Source organism: Salvelinus fontinalis, chromosome 4 (assembly GCF_029448725.1).
Source record: "Salvelinus fontinalis isolate EN_2023a chromosome 4, ASM2944872v1, whole genome shotgun sequence".
NCBI lineage: Eukaryota > Metazoa > Chordata > Actinopteri > Salmoniformes > Salmonidae > Salvelinus > Salvelinus fontinalis.
This window is the reverse complement of record NC_074668.1, coordinates 34441140-34456957: the sequence shown is the minus strand read 5'-3', so window position 1 is coordinate 34456957 and position 15818 is coordinate 34441140. Positions and strand designations below refer to the sequence as shown.

General features: G+C 41.3%; 1 protein-coding gene across 3 annotated transcripts in view; it reads right to left on the bottom strand.

The window, feature by feature from the left end:
* Positions 1-15818, bottom strand: part of LOC129853596 (MLX-interacting protein-like) — a 44616-nt gene that overhangs the window by 7226 nt on the left and 21572 nt on the right. For all 3 annotated transcript variants that reach the window (XR_008759159.1, XM_055919791.1, XM_055919792.1), the window contains exons 10-16: positions 15446-15540; positions 15231-15342; positions 14818-14930; positions 14546-14653; positions 13872-13999; positions 13633-13756; positions 13134-13263 (exon numbers count right to left, since the gene is read on the bottom strand). Coding sequence is in view for 2 of the 3 variants with exons in the window: in XM_055919791.1 (XP_055775766.1) it covers positions 13134-13263; positions 13633-13756; positions 13872-13999; positions 14546-14653; positions 14818-14930; positions 15231-15342; positions 15446-15540 (810 nt within the window). In the remaining variant the exon portion in view is untranslated. The remainder of the gene's footprint in view (positions 1-13133; positions 13264-13632; positions 13757-13871; positions 14000-14545; positions 14654-14817; positions 14931-15230; positions 15343-15445; positions 15541-15818) is intronic.

The window sequence follows — 15818 nt, the reverse complement described above, 5'->3', positions numbered from 1 at the left end:
TGGATGTTTCAGTTAAAACAGACTGTCACATGACTATAGAAATGGAAACATTACGATTTTAGAGACACAAAGTAAGAATAACCTATGATTAAAGGGTTAGGCTATACCGTCATCATCATTATTCACATCATTCCAATTCAATCAAGTCACAATTATCGGCTTTGGTATTGACCTCAATGAACAGACTTTCCGATTATGAAATTAGGACCGAAGAAATCCCCTGTTTATATAAAAAGTCTGCCTTTTCCCCTACATTTTACCAGTCAAATAAGTTAACGTAATATAAGACATCACAAAATCCATTTGGCCTACGTCGTTTTATGTAGTCTCACTATGATGCGGAAAATGTAGGCTATTTCAAAATAATTGAATACCACATTGAGTTGACTGTATAGGCTATTATAGTAAAGATCTATCTGAGGTTCAACTTTAAGGCAAGGGCCTTTTTTAAAACTATTTTGATACTCACCTCATGTCTTGATAATGTGAAAGAAATCCGTTTTGAAATCAGTATTTGTACATATCGCCCATTGTTCCCGTTTTCAATAAATAAATAAATATGCATGAGAGACTCACAAGACTATAACATTGGAATGTTGTAAAGTGCTGCCCTACCCTGGCTGCCGAGGACACAGGTGAAGCCACTGAATACAATTAATTACAAGGAAATTAAGCTCTTTGCTTTTGAACCCATTTTAAAACATGCTATAGGCCTACATTTTTAGCCTGTATAGTTTGGACTATCTTTTTCGTAAAGTATGAGACTTCCATTTATTATAATTTTTTAACCTTGCATGCAATCACAACAGCTGTTCACTTTACTCTCAAAATTCTGATTCAGCTGATTGTTGAAACAGGGTTTAAGTTGAATGTCTAATTTCACATATAAATGCTTACAGTCTAGAAGATGGCGCCGAAGAGGATGGCTGACGTTTTACACGCACATAATCAATTGTGCTATTTTGTTAGTTTTTTTGCGCTGTTTGTAATTTATTTTTTGACTTATTTTGTACATAATGTTGCTGCTACCATCTCTTATGACCGAAAATAACTTCCGGACATCAGAACAGGGATTACTGACCACGAACTGGAAGAAGCCTTTTCCTTTAACAAGTCCGACAAGAAAGATATACTGCTCTCCTGGGAACAGGCCCAGATCCCCGTCATTTGCATGAAGAAAAGGCGGTGGAAAAGAGGACGCAGATCGGGCTGCATTTTGAGAATCAGTAGGCGAGCGAGTAAACTCCCACTGCCATCAATTCTACTTGCTGACATGCAATCATTGGAAAATAAAATTGATGACCTACGATTATGATTATCCTACCAACGGGACATTAAGAACTGTAATATCTTATGTTTCACAGAGTCGTGGCTGAACGATGACACGGATAATATAGAGCTGGAGGGATTTTCAACGCACCGGCAGAACAGAGAAGCTACGTCTGGTAAGACGAGGAGTGGGGGTGTGTGTCTTTTTGTCAATAACAGCTGGTGCGCGATGTCTAACATTAAAGAAGTATCGAGGTATTGCTCGCCTGAGGTACAGTACCATATGATAAGCTGTAGACCACACTATCTACCAAGAGAGTTCTCATCTAAATTATTCGTAGCCGTCTATTTACCACCACAGACCGATGCTGGCACTAAGACCACACTTAAACTCTAAGGCCATAAGCAAATAAGAAAATGCTCAACCAGAAGCGGCGCGCCTAGTGGCCAGGGACTTTAATGCACTGTAAGTGCATCAATGACGTCGTCTCAACAGTGACCGCACGTACAGTTGAAGTCGGAAGTTTACCTACACTTAGGTTGGAGTCATTAAAACTTGTTTTTCAATCACTCCACAAATTTCTTGTTAACAAACTATAGTTTTGGCAAGTCGGTTAGGACATCTACTTCGTGCATGACAAGTAATTTTTCCAACAATTGTTTACAGACAGATTATTTCACTGTATCACAATTCCAGTGGGCCAGAAGTTTACATACACTAAGTTGACTGTGCCTGTAAACAGCTTGGAAAATTCCAGAAAATTATGTCATGATTTATAAGCTTCTAATGGGCTAATTGACATCATTTGAGTCAATTGGAGGTGTACCTGTGGATGTATTTCAAGAACTACCTTCAAACTCAGTGCCTCTTTGCTTGACATCATGGGAAAATCTAAATAAATCAGCCAAGCCCTCAGATGTTTGTTTTTGTAGACCTCCACAAGTCCGGTTCATCCTTGGGAGCAATTTCCAAATGCCTGAAGGTACCACGTTCATCTGTACAAACAATACGCAAGTATAAACACCATGGGACCACGTAGACGTCATACCGCTCAGGAAGGAGACACGTTCTGTCTCCTAGAGATGAACTTACTTTCGTGCAAAAAGTGAAAATCAATCCCAGAACAGCAAAAGGACCTTGTGAAGATACTGAAGGAAACAGGTACAAAAGTATCTATATCCACAGTAAAACGAATCCTGCATCAATATAACCCGAAAGGCCGCTCAGCAAGGAAGAAGCCACTGCTCCAAAACCACCATAAAAAGCCAGACTACAGTTTGCAACTGCACATGGGGACAAAGATCTTACTTTTTGTAGAAATGTCCTCTGGTCTGATGAAACAAAAATAGAACTGTTTGGCCATAATGACCATCGTTATGTTTGTAAGAAAAATGGGGAGGCTTGCAAACCGAAGAACACCATCCCAACCGTGAAGCACAGTGGTGGCAGCATCATGTTGTGGGGGTGCTTTGCTGCAGGAGGGACTGGTAAACTTCACAAAATAGATGGCGTCATAAGGAAGTAAAATTAGGTGGATATATTGAAGCAACATCAAGACATCAGTCAGAAAGTTAAAGCTTGGTCGCAAATGGGTCTTTCAATGACCCCAAGCATACTTCCAAAGTTGTGGCAAAATGGCCTAAGGACAACAAAGTCAAGGTATTGGAGTGGCCATCACAAAGCCCTGAACTCATTCCTTTTGTAAATTTGTGGGCAGAACTGAAAAAGCGTGTGAGAGCAAGGAGGCCTACAAACCTGACTCAGTTACACCAGCTCTGTCAGGAGGAATGATCCAAAATTCACCCAACTTATTGTGGGAAGCTTGTTGAAGGCTACCCGAAATGATTGACCCAAGTTAAACAATTCAAAGGCAACGCTACCAAATACTAATTGAGTGTATGTAAACACTTGACCCACTGGGAATGTGATGAAATAAATAAAAGCTAAAATAAATCATTCTCTCTACTATTCTGACATTTCTCATTCTTAAAATAAAGTGGTGATCCTAACTGACCTAAAATAGGGAATTAATACACGGATTAAATGTCAGGAATTTTGAAAAACTGAGTTTAAATGTATTTGGCTAAGGTTTATGTAAACTTCTGACTTCAACTGTAGATATCCCAACCAGAAGCCATGGATTACAGGCAACATCCGCATTGAGCTAAGGGCTAGAGCTGCCTCTTTCAAGGAGCGGGACACTAATCTGGATGCCAATAGAAAATCCCGCTATGCCCTGTGGCAGGGCTTGAAAACTATTACAGACTACAAAGGGAAACACAGACGCGAGCTGCCCAATGACCGGAGCCTACCAGATGAGCTAAATGCCTTTTATGCTCGCTTTGAGGAAAGCAACACTGAAGCATGCACGAGAGCACCTTCTGTTCTGGATGACTGTGTGATAACGCTCTCGGTAGCCGATATGAGCAAGACTTTTAAACATGTCAACATTCACAAAGTGCAGGACCAGATGGATTACCAGGACGTGTACTCAAAGCATGCGCGGACCACCTGGCAAGTGTCTTCACTGACATTTTCAACCTCTCCCTGACTGAGTCTGCAATACCTACATGTTTCAAGCAGACCACCATAGTCCCTGGACAAAAGGAACACCTACGTGAGAATGCTGTTCATTGACTACAGCTCAGTGTTCAACACTATAGTGCCCACGAAGCTCATCACTAAGCTAAGGACCCTGGGACTTAACACCTTCCTCTGCAACTGGATCCTGGACTTCCTGACGGGCCGCCCCCAGGTGGTAAGGGTAGGCAACAACACATCTACTATGCTGATCCTCAACACCGGAGCCCCTCAGGGGTGTGTACTTAGTCCCCTTCTGTACTCCCTGTTCATCCATGACTGCGTGGCCAAACATGACTCCAACACAATCATTAAGTTTGCTGACAACACAACAGTGTCCTGATCACCGACAACGATGAGACAGCGTTTAGGGAGGAGGTCAGAGAACTGACAGTGGTGCCAGGACAACAACCTCTCCCTCAATGTGAGCAAGACAAAGGAGCTGATCGTGGACTACATGAAAAGGCGGGCCAAACAGTCCCCCTTTAACATCAATGGGGCTGTAGTGGAGCGGGTCGAGAGTTAAGTTCCTTGGTGTCCACATCACCAACAATCTATCATGGTCCAAAAACAGGGCACGAAAACTCCTTTTCCCCCTCAGGAGACCGAAAAGATTTGGCATGGGTCCCCAGATCTTCAAAAAGTTCTACATCTGCACCATCAAGAGCATCCTGATCGGTTGCATCACCGCCTGGTATGGCAACTGCTCGGCATCTGTGCGAGCGTTGCAAAATAAATGTACACATACATGTTATTCAATCATTGCACCCACAATGCTCGCGCATGCCAACGAGAGTCTGTGTTGCCAGGGTCTAAAATATAAGTTGCTTCTATTTGTGACGCCAAACGCGATGCAAGTCCTGTCTCACCCATCTCCTCATTGGCTTTTAGAAGCATATACCCACGTGCCATCTCCTCACTGGTTATAACCACATGTGTGATTGAAAGATGAACTGAGGTCGGTCGGGCGGTCGGTTGTGGTAATACACCTTATTATGAAAGTTAGATGCTAATCGCCATATAAAGTCCAAAGAAAAAAAAGATTGGAAGGAGAAGAGATGACTAGAAACGATTCGGTTGACCGTTTAATGTGTGGATTAATTGTCTGAGTAGAGGACGTTGTGCACAGGTAAAAATAACAACTCAACGTTTATATCCCAGGACAAATTAGCTAGCAACAGCAAGCTAGCTAGCTAAATAGGGCAAATTAGCTAGCAACTGCAAGCTAGCTAGCTAAATTGCCATACATATTTAATGCTTTTCGACCTGTTCCCAAATTAATATAATTGTTTCAGAGTTTGTTTTGATATTTCAACCTGCGTGTCGTGATCGCATTTGGTGTGAGGGGACCAAATCTATTTGCGCACGATGGCACACGCGGACGCAGTTTGGGCATGGTGTGAGGCAAGACCTGAAACCCGACTCAATCATGACTTACTTCAAGCCAGCGGCTTTTAAAGCTTTCACAAAGGTGTTTCCTGGGACTCACAACCGGGGTTGCTTCTTTCACATGAAACAGGCCATTTGGCGAAATGCCCAAATGCTTTCCAAAGTGCGGAAAAAGTACCTTCACGACACTGACTATGCACAAGAGATCAGGGAGCTCGGCGGGCTAGCATTCGTCCCGCCGGCTGATGTATGCGAATGTGTCCACGACCTGCTGGCTACTCGGTTCATTCAGCGCCAGAAATGTCAACTGGAAGAGCTCCTGACATACTTTCAGACAACATGGGTTGCTTATTTGTTGATAAATACATGTTTTATAGTGAATGGTTGGTGTGAATGGATGGTGTAAAAACTATATAAAACAAAAAAACATTGTAGAAACTAGATATAGGCCTAGATATATTATAGTTTGTTTTTAGCCTTGAGCCTTATATACTGTATATACACTGCTCAAAAAAATAAAGGGAACACTAAAATAACACATCCTAGATCTGAATGAATTAAATATTCTTATTAAATACTTTTTTCTTTACATAGTTGAATGTGCTGACAACAAAATCACACAAAAATTTGATTTCCATTGATAATTTATCAACCCATGGAGGTCTAGATTTGGAGTCATACTCAAAATTAAAGTGGAAAACCACACTACAGGCTGATCCAACTTTGATGTAATGTCCTTAAAACAAGTCAAAATGAGGCTCAGTAGTGTGTGTGGCCTCCACGTGCCTGTATGACCTCCCTACAACGCCTGGGCATGCTCCTGATGAGGTGGCGGATGGTCTCCTGAGGGATCTCCTCCCAGACCTGGACTAAAGCATCCGCCAACTCCTGGACAGTCTGTGGTGCAACGTGGCGTTGGTGGATGGAGCGAGACATGATGTCCCAGATGTGCTCAATTGGATTCAGCAGGTCTGGGGTACGGGCGGGCCAGTCCATAGCATCAATGCCTTCCTCTTGCAGGAACTGCTGACACACCCCAGCCACATGAGGTCTAGCATTGTCTTGCATTAGGAGGAACCCAGGGCCAACGACACCAGCATATGGTCTCACAAGGGGTCTGAGGATCTCATCTCGGTACCTAATGGCAGTCAGGCTACCTCTGGCGAGCACATGGAGGGCTGTGCGGCCCCACAAAGAAATGCCACCCCACACCATGACTGACCCACCGCCAAACCGGTCATGCTGGAGGATGTTGCAGGCAGCAGAACGTTCTCCACGGCGTCTCCAGACTCTGTCACATGTGCTCAGTGTGAACCTGCCTTCATCTGTGAAGAGCACAGGGCGCCAGTGGCGAATTTGCCAATCTTGGTGTTCTCTGGCAAATGCCAAACGTCCTGCACGGTGTTGGGCTGTAAGCACTGACCGTTTGAGCAGACACATGCACATTTGTGGCCTGCTGGAGGTCATTTTGCAGGGCTCTGGCAGTACTCCTCCTGCTCCTCCTTGCACAAAGGCGGAGGTAGCGGTCCTGCTGCTGGGTTGTTGCCCTCCTACGGCCTCCTCCATGTCTCCTGATGTACTGGCCTGTCTTCTGGTAGCGCCTCCATGCTCTGGACACTACGCGGACAGACACAGCAAACCTCCTTGCCACAGCTCGCATTGATGTGCCATCCTGGATGAGCTGCACTACCTGAGCCACTTGTGTGGGTTGTAGACTCCGTCTCATGCTACCACTAGAGTGAAATCACCGCCAGCATTCAAAAGTGACCAAAACATCAGCCAGGAAGCATAGGAACTGAGAAGTGGTCTGTGGTCACCACCTGCAGAATCACTCCTGTTTTGGGGGGTGTCTTGCTAATTGCCTATAATTTCCACCTTTTGTCTATTCCATTTGCACAACAGCATGTGAAATTTATTGTCAATCAGTGTTGCTTCCTAAGTGGACAGTTTGATTTCACAGAAGTGTGATTGACTTGGAGTTACATTGTGTTGTTTAAGTGTTCCCTTTATTTTTTTGAGCAGTGTATATAAAACCATATGCACAAATGTATATATAATATTCTGCCCATACTAACTTATTTTAGGCCATAACTGAACCCATTTCTGTATATACACGCAAAATATTCTACCCATGAGCGCTAATGTATATACTATATTTGTAGCCATACGTGATTAAATGAAAAGCACTAAAAACACCTGTCCATGTGAACGAATGTAGGCCAATAGGCTACAGATCACTTCACAGCTTAACCAAGAAACTCAACGTATTGTAGCCTCACGCGGATGAAAGAGTAGCGGAGGAAGGAGTTCGCTTCTGCTGCAGTGTTCATGGCAAAATATGATGTGTTGCAGTGGTGCTTCGCTTTTTCAGCGGGGACTAACATTTTTATTTTCGCCAACATTTCTGGAACCCCATTTTTTTTGCCGGAAATTCTGTAGACCACACCACAAATCTAATGAAACAACCTTAAAAATGGGTACATTTAGATTTTCACATCAACAAATAACCATCTCTCCTATCATAGTAAGGAGAACCAATATATACAGTGCCTTCAGAGTATTCACATCCCTTTACTTATTCCACATTTTGTGTTACACACTGAATTTAAAATGGATTAAATTGAGATTTTGTGTCACTGATCTACCCACAATACCCCATAACGTCAAAGTGGAATTAATTTTGTAGAATTTTTTACAAATTAATTAAAGCTGCAATATGTAACTTTTTGGGCAACCCAACCAAATTCACATAAAAATATGAGTTATAGATCTGTCATTCTCATTGAAAGTAGGTCTAAGAAATGGTAGATCTGTTCTATGTGCATTATTTCTATGCTTCCCATTCTTAAGTTTTGTATCTGTTACTTTCAGTTTTGAACACCAGCTTCAAACAGCAGAAAATACAATATTTTTGGTTAGGGAAAATATATTTCATAGCCGTTTAGATGGTAAAATGATTCTCTACACTATACTTACTTGTTTTGTCACAAACTGAAATTAGGCGAACTATTAGAATTTTACCGGGTAATGGTGGAATGATTTCTGCATAATACATCTTTAAAAATGAAAAGTTGAAATGTCTTGAGTCAATAAGTATTCAACTACTTTGTTATGGCAAGCTTAAATAAGTTCAGTAGTAAACATGCGCTTAAGAAGTCACATAAGTTGCATGGACTTGTGTGCAATAACAGTGTTAAACCTGATTTTTGAATGACTACCTCATCTCTGAAAGCCCACACATACAGATAATTGTAAGGTCCCTCAGTTGAGCAGTGAATTTCAAACACAGATTCAACAACAAAGACCAGGGAGATGTTCCAATGCCTCGCCAAGAAGGACATCTATTGGTACACTTATTTTACACTTTGGATGGTGTATCAATACACGCAGTCACTACAAAGATACAGGTGCCATTCCTAAATCAGTTGCCAGAGAGGAAGGAAACTGCTCAGAGATTTGAGGCAAATGGAGATTTTTAAACAGTTACAGAGTTTAATGGCTCGATAGGAGAAAACTGAGGATGGATTAACAACATTGTAGTTACGCCGCAATACTAACCAAACTGACAGAGTGAAAAGGAAGCCTGTACAGAATAAAAAATATTCCAAAACATGCACCCTATTTGCAATAAGGTACGACAGTAATTCTGCAAAAAATGTGTCAAAGCAATTAACTTTTTGTACTGAATACAAAGTGTTATATTTGGGGCAAATCTACAACACTGAGAACCACTTCATATTTCAAGCATGGTGGTAGCTGCATCCTGTTATGGGTATACTTGTCATGAGCAAGGACTAGGGAGTTTTTTGGGGATAAAAATAAACAATAGAGCTAAGCACCAGCAAAATCCTAGAGGAAAACTTGGTTCAGTCTGCTTTCGAACAGACACTGGGAGACAAATTCCCCTTTCAGCAAGACAATTACCTAAAACACAAGGCCAAATATACACTTGAGTTGCTTACCAAGATGACATTGAATGTTCCTGAGTGGCCTATTTACAGTTTTAACTTTGAAAATGTATGGCAAGACTTGAAAATGACTGTCTAGCAATGATCAACAACCAACTTGACAGAGCTTGAAAAATGTTACAAAGAATAAATGGGCAAATATTGTACAATCCAGGTATGCAAAGCTCTTAGAGACCCAAAAACACACAGCTGTAATCGCTGCCAAAGATGATTCTAACATGTACTGACTCAGGAGGTTGAATACTTATCTAATCAAGATAAAGTATATTAGTGTTTAATTTTTCCATATAAAACAAATCATCTTTGAATTTTTCTTCCACTGACATTACAGAGTATTGTGTGTGGATCATTGACAAAAAAACAACAATTCAATCCATTTGAATCCCACAATGTAACATAGCAAAATGTGTAAAAAGTGTGAATACTTTCTGAAGGTACTGTACATTTATTTACTCAATACACATGAAAGGTTTAGACACACCTACTCATTCAAGGAAGGATTTTTCTTTATTTGTACTATTTTCTAGATTGTAGAATAATAGTGAAAGCATCAAAACTATGAAATAACACATATGGAGTCATGTAGTAACCAAAAAAAAGTGTTGAACAAATCAAAATATATTTTATATTTGAGATTCTTCAAGGAAGCCACCCTTTGCCTTGATGACAGTTTTGCACACTCTTGGCATTCTCTCAACTAGCTTCATGAGGTAGACACCTGGAATGAATTTCAATTAACAGGTGTGCCTTGTTAAAAAGTTACATTTGTGGAATTTCTTTCCTTCTTAATGTGTTTGAGCCAATCACTTGTGTTGTGAAAGGGGTGGTATACAGAATATAGCCCTATTTGGTAAAATACCAAAGTCCATATAATGGCAAGAACAGCTAAAATAAGCAAAGGGAAACGACAGTCCATCATCACTTTAACTTCTCTAGGATAGTGGGCAGCATTTTCACGTTTGGATGAAAAGCATACCCAAATTCAACTGCCAGCTACTCATCCCCAGAAGATAAGATATGCATATTGTTAGTAGATTTGGATAGACAACATTCTGAAGTTTCTAAAACTGTTTGAATCATGTCTGTGAGTATAACAAAACTTATTTAGCAGGCGAAACCCTGAGGACAAACCATTCAGATTCTTTTTTTTTTTGAGGTCACTCTCTTTTCAATGGGAATACAGATTTCTAATTGACCTTCTTGTAGTTCCTACCGCTTCCACTGGATGTCAACAGTCTTTATAAATTGGTTGAGGGTTTTTCCTTTGTGTAATGAAGAAGTACGGCCATTTTGAATCAGGGTCACTTGTTGTGTCCTGTTTGTTAGAGGCGCATGACCAGAAGGCTAGCTACAGTTTGTTTTAATCCTGTATTGAACACAGATCATCCCGCCTTCAATTTTATCGATTATTTACGTTAAAAAATACCTAAAGTTGTATTACAAAAGTAGTTTGAAATGTTTTGGCAAAGTTTACAGGTAACTTTTGAGATATTTTGTAGTCACGTTTCACAAGTTGGAACCAGTGTTTTTCTGGATCAAACGCGCCAAATAAATGGACATTTTGGATATATATAACGGAATTAATCGAACAAAAGGACCATTTGTGATGTTTATATTGGAGTGCCAACAACAGAAGCTCGTCAAAGGTAAGGCATGAATTATATTTTTATTTCTGCGTTTTGTGTCGTGTCTGCAGGGTTGAAATATGCTCCTCTCTCTGTTTACTATGGTGCTATCCTAAGATAATAGCATCGTTTGCTTTCGCCGAAAAGCCTATTTGAATTCTGACATGTTGGCTGGATTCACAACCAGTTTAGCTTTAATTTGGTATCTTTCATGTGTGATTTAATGAACGTTTGATTTTTATAGTAATTTATTTGAATATGGCGCTCTGCATTTTCTCTGGCTTTTGGCCAAGTGAGACAGTAGCGTACCGCCTAAACTCAGATTTTTGGATAGAAATATGAACTTTCCCGAACAAAACATACATGTATTGTGTAACATGAAGTCCTATGAGTGTCATCTGATGAAGATCAAAGGTTAGTAATTAATTCTATCTCTATTTCTGCTTTTTGTTACACCTCTCTTTGGCTGGAAAAATGGCTGTGTTTTTCTGTGGCTATGTACTGACCTAACATAATCATTTGGTGTGCTTTCGCCGTAAATCCTTTTTGAAATCAGATATGTTGGCTGGATTCACAACAAGTGTAGCTTTAATTTGGTGTCTTTCATGTGTGATTTCATGAAAGTTAGATTTTTATAGTAATTTATTTGAATTTGGCGCTCTGCATTTTTACTGGCTTTTGGCCAAGTGGGACGTTAGCGTCCCACATATCCCAGAGAAGACATGAAGGTCAGTCAATATGAAACATTTCAAGAACTTTGAAAGTTTCTTCAAGTACAGTTGCAAAAACCATCAAGCGCTATGATGAAACTGGCTCTCATGAGGACCACCACAGGAAAGGAAGACCCATAGTTACCTCTGCTGCAGAGGATAAGTCCATTAGAGTTAACTGCACCGCAGATTGCAGCCCAAATAAATGTTTTACAGAGTTCAAGTAACATACACATCTCAACATCAACTGTTGAGAGGAGACTGCATGAATCAGGCCTTCATGGTCGAATTGCTGCAAAGAAACCACTACTAAAGGACACCAATAAGAATAAGAGACATGCTTGGGCCAATAAACACGAGCAATGGACATTAGACTGGTGGAAATCTGTCCTTTGGTCTGCTAAGTCCAAATTTGAGATTTTTGGTTCCAACCACCGTGTCTTTGCGAGATGCATAGTAGGTGAATGGATAATCTCCGCATGTGTGATTCCCACCATGAAGCATGGAGGAGGAGGTGTGATGTGTGGGGGTGCTTTTCTGGTCACACTGATGGTGATTTATTTAGAATTCAAGGCACACTTAACCAGCATGGCTACCACAGCTTAGTGGGGCTATCATTTGTTTTTCAACAGGACAATGACCCAACACACCTCCAGGCAGTGTAAAGGCTATTTGACCAAGAAGGAGAGTGATGGAGGGCTGCATCAGATGACCTGGCCTCCACAAATCACCCGACCTCAAACCAATTGAGATGGTTTGGGATGAAATGGACTGCAGAGTGAAGGAAAAGCATCCAACAGGTGCTCAGCATATGTGGGAACTCCTTCAAGACTGTTGGGAAAGCATTCCAGGTGAAGCTGGTTGAGAGAATGCCAAGAGTGTGCAAAGCTGTCATCAAGGCAAAGGGTGGCTACTTTGAAGAATCTCAAATATTTGTTGTTTAACACTTTTTTGGTTACTACATGATTCCATATGTGTTATTTCATAGTATTGATGTCTTCACTATTATTCTACAATGTAGAAAATAGTCTAAATAAATAAAAACCCTTGAATGAGTAGGTGTGCCAAACTTTTACCTGGTACTGTATATATTTTTATTATCTTTCTCAATAACGTTAATATATTGTCCTATGAAATAATACGTACTCTGGTTCTCCCCCTGAAAGAAAATGTTTTATTTTGCGATCCCACTGCAATTCCATTTGAATAACTATGCTGTAATGGAACCATTTGCCAACTGCCCCTTCTCTATCCACCTCCTCACTGTCCTACTCTGACGCTTCAGCTACAGGAAGACTGATTTGCAGGAAAATCATGGGGGAATCTTGAAACCATTTTGAAAACATTGAGTGGGTGTGTGTCTGTGTGGATTTTTGGTTTTATTATCCTTGGCTCAGGGGTTAAGTTTAGGGTTACAATTAGAATTAGGGTTAGGTGTTAGGTTTAGGGGTTAGGATTTTAGGGAAAGTTGGGGAAAATATAATTTTGAATAGAAATCTATTTTAGGTCCCCACAATGACAATAAAACATATGCTGTGTGCGTGTGTGTGAGAGAGTGAAAGGTTTGGGGCATTGAGTGTAGTCTACTCACTGGGCCTCAGCACATGGAGGGAGCAGTGACGGTCCAGCCATTGCAGTGTGGTCTCACACAGCTCCCCTTTGCTTGTGGTGGAGACAGTCCCATTGAAGGACTCAAACAGGGGTTTAATAATGATGCTGAACTAAGGATGGTGGGTCAAGGGTCAAACACACACTATTGAGGGAACAGATCCAAAGTTGCATCCAATTTCAATCTCAGAAGACATATGAAAGAACCTCTCTGGCAGAAAGGACCGCAGATGTACTCAGATGGCTCATGGTATACAGTCCTATATTATACTACTTCATTTTCTACAGTCGTAACCTTTCACAAGTCCCCCTGAAACCTTTTCCAACAGTCAAAAATGATAGCTCTTCTTTGCCTATATACAGCATCTAATCTAGCCATCTGACATAAATTAAATACATATTAAAAGTAGCCTGATTGAATCTTATATCATTATGACAAAGTCATGTTAAATGCAAAAGTCATGTTAAATAAAAAAGGATACGATCCAAAACTTCCAGTTCTGAAGGGTGCGGCTCTTCACGTACTCATCAAACTTCTCCCGCATGTGGTCGAATCGGTGGCGTGTGATGGGCACACCTGTAGCAGGCAGCTGCTCCTGACACACACTGTGGCACAGCAATAACACACAGATCAGATTACTATGTCATGTATACTCGTACTCAAACTGTGTCCTGAACTCGTCTACTCAGATAAGAGAGATAACAGTGAGGCAGTACATACTTTATGGAGGCATTGACCTCCTCAATCTCCTCCCGTAGCCTTTTGGTCTCCTCCTGCATCTGCTGCCTTTCCTGCTGCAGCTTCCTTATGTACCCCACTGTCTTCTGCAGCGTGCCTGCATTACTGACCTGGTATCAAACACAACAAGAATAGGTGGCGATATTGGAAAGGTCATGACACGTCGTCAACTGCTGGAGCATTCAACAATGTGTGGATATGTATCATTCTTTCATGGCTTTACCATTTCAGACAGAAGATGTGATATATTACCTGTAAAAGAAAATTAAACCATGGGTGCTGTTTACATTTCACATTAGAGAGGTGTTAAACAATGGAAGTGTTAATGAATTTACCTGCAGAAAAAGCATAGAACCATTCACACAGCCCCGATAACTGTATTTGGTTATAGGGCTTTTAATTTACAATGGGTTTTTTACCCCCTACCCCCTTCATATATATGCAAAATCTGGTATAGAAAAGCAGGCATGGTAAATGTGTGGGATTTTGGTCTGTGTATGAAAGGGATACTATATTTGTACCCTGTACCTGAACATAATAGGATGTGCAAACACTATGCTTCTGAACTGATCTTTAAATAAAAGCCATCAAAAGCTAGATCTGGAAGATATTAGTAGGAGGACTCAGTAGACAGATGACAGACAGACATGGTTTACATTGGACTGGGACTTGAGAGCAGGAATCAGGCTGCACAGCATTTTGAAGCCAATGTTGATGTTAAAGCGCCTCTTCTGTTCAGCAGTGATATGGGTCACCCTACGGCTCTGGAACAGACAGGGAGAGAACAGACGCACACATATTCAGAATGATTGGTCTGCAATGCTTCAACGGCAGGCACACAACACTGGACCTGCTTGAAAAAGCTGGAGTCATACACAGTCACATACACAGACAGAGAATAGTAGGCAGGAGGGTGGGCTGTTGTTACCTGGTTGGACTCGTTCTTGGAAAGGGCAATGCAGCTGCTGTGTGGAGACTGAGGACTGGAGACCTGCTCTGACCCACACAGTGACCCCTGACCTGAGCCACGGTCCTCATGCCCTGGGAGACACAAATTATCCACACTTACCAAAAACCATCATAACAAAGACTGCTACACCAGTGAGCACCAACTCACATTAAAGACAATTCATTCATTTTATGGGAAGCAGATCAGTAACTGTAAACATTCCAAAACAATGTGTATGAATGTGTTACCATGCCACATCCTGTATGCACATGTAGAGCTAATAGATTGATAGCTTAGGTTTGACAGGAGGAAAGCACCCTGTGACACATGACTGAGTTTAATGTACATACATATAACAAAAAAAGTAAGGGCCTGGCGTATGTCACTCTCACCAGTACTTGTGGAGGGTTCTTGTTTCTTGCTGCTGGAAGAGTAGGTCTCCTCTTTAGGGATAATGAGCTGGGGAGACTTCGGAGTCTGTGGAAGGATGTGAAATCCAGGAGCCTGAGAGAGGGATGCGAAGAAATAAAACAAAAAGTAAATGAAAACGATCTTAATTAAAACAGTTGAATGCAAAGGGGGCGATTCAGAGCAGACCGGGTCTTACCCTTGATAGGCTGGAGGAGCCGATTACCACGCCAGTTGAGGGAACCACATTTGCTTTCAGGGCGGTTGGAGTAACAATCACTGCACTGGTATGCCCTGGGACAGCAAAACATCATCTGTCAGGGCCTTTGACATTAAAACCACAGGGTAAATGCTGATTCTCTCATGTATTTAATGTCTAATATTGAGCCTGGATGTCATTGATCATCTTTGCTAGGATCATTTCGGCTGAATTGCCTACAAACATTGACTAGTTTTCATTTAGTTTTTCATTCCAATAGTGACTGACTATATAATGATAGGCGGTAGCACCACCTAGTGGTGAGATCAGACAGCTCTAGTGGAGCAGTAATCCCCCACTTCAATAAATACTA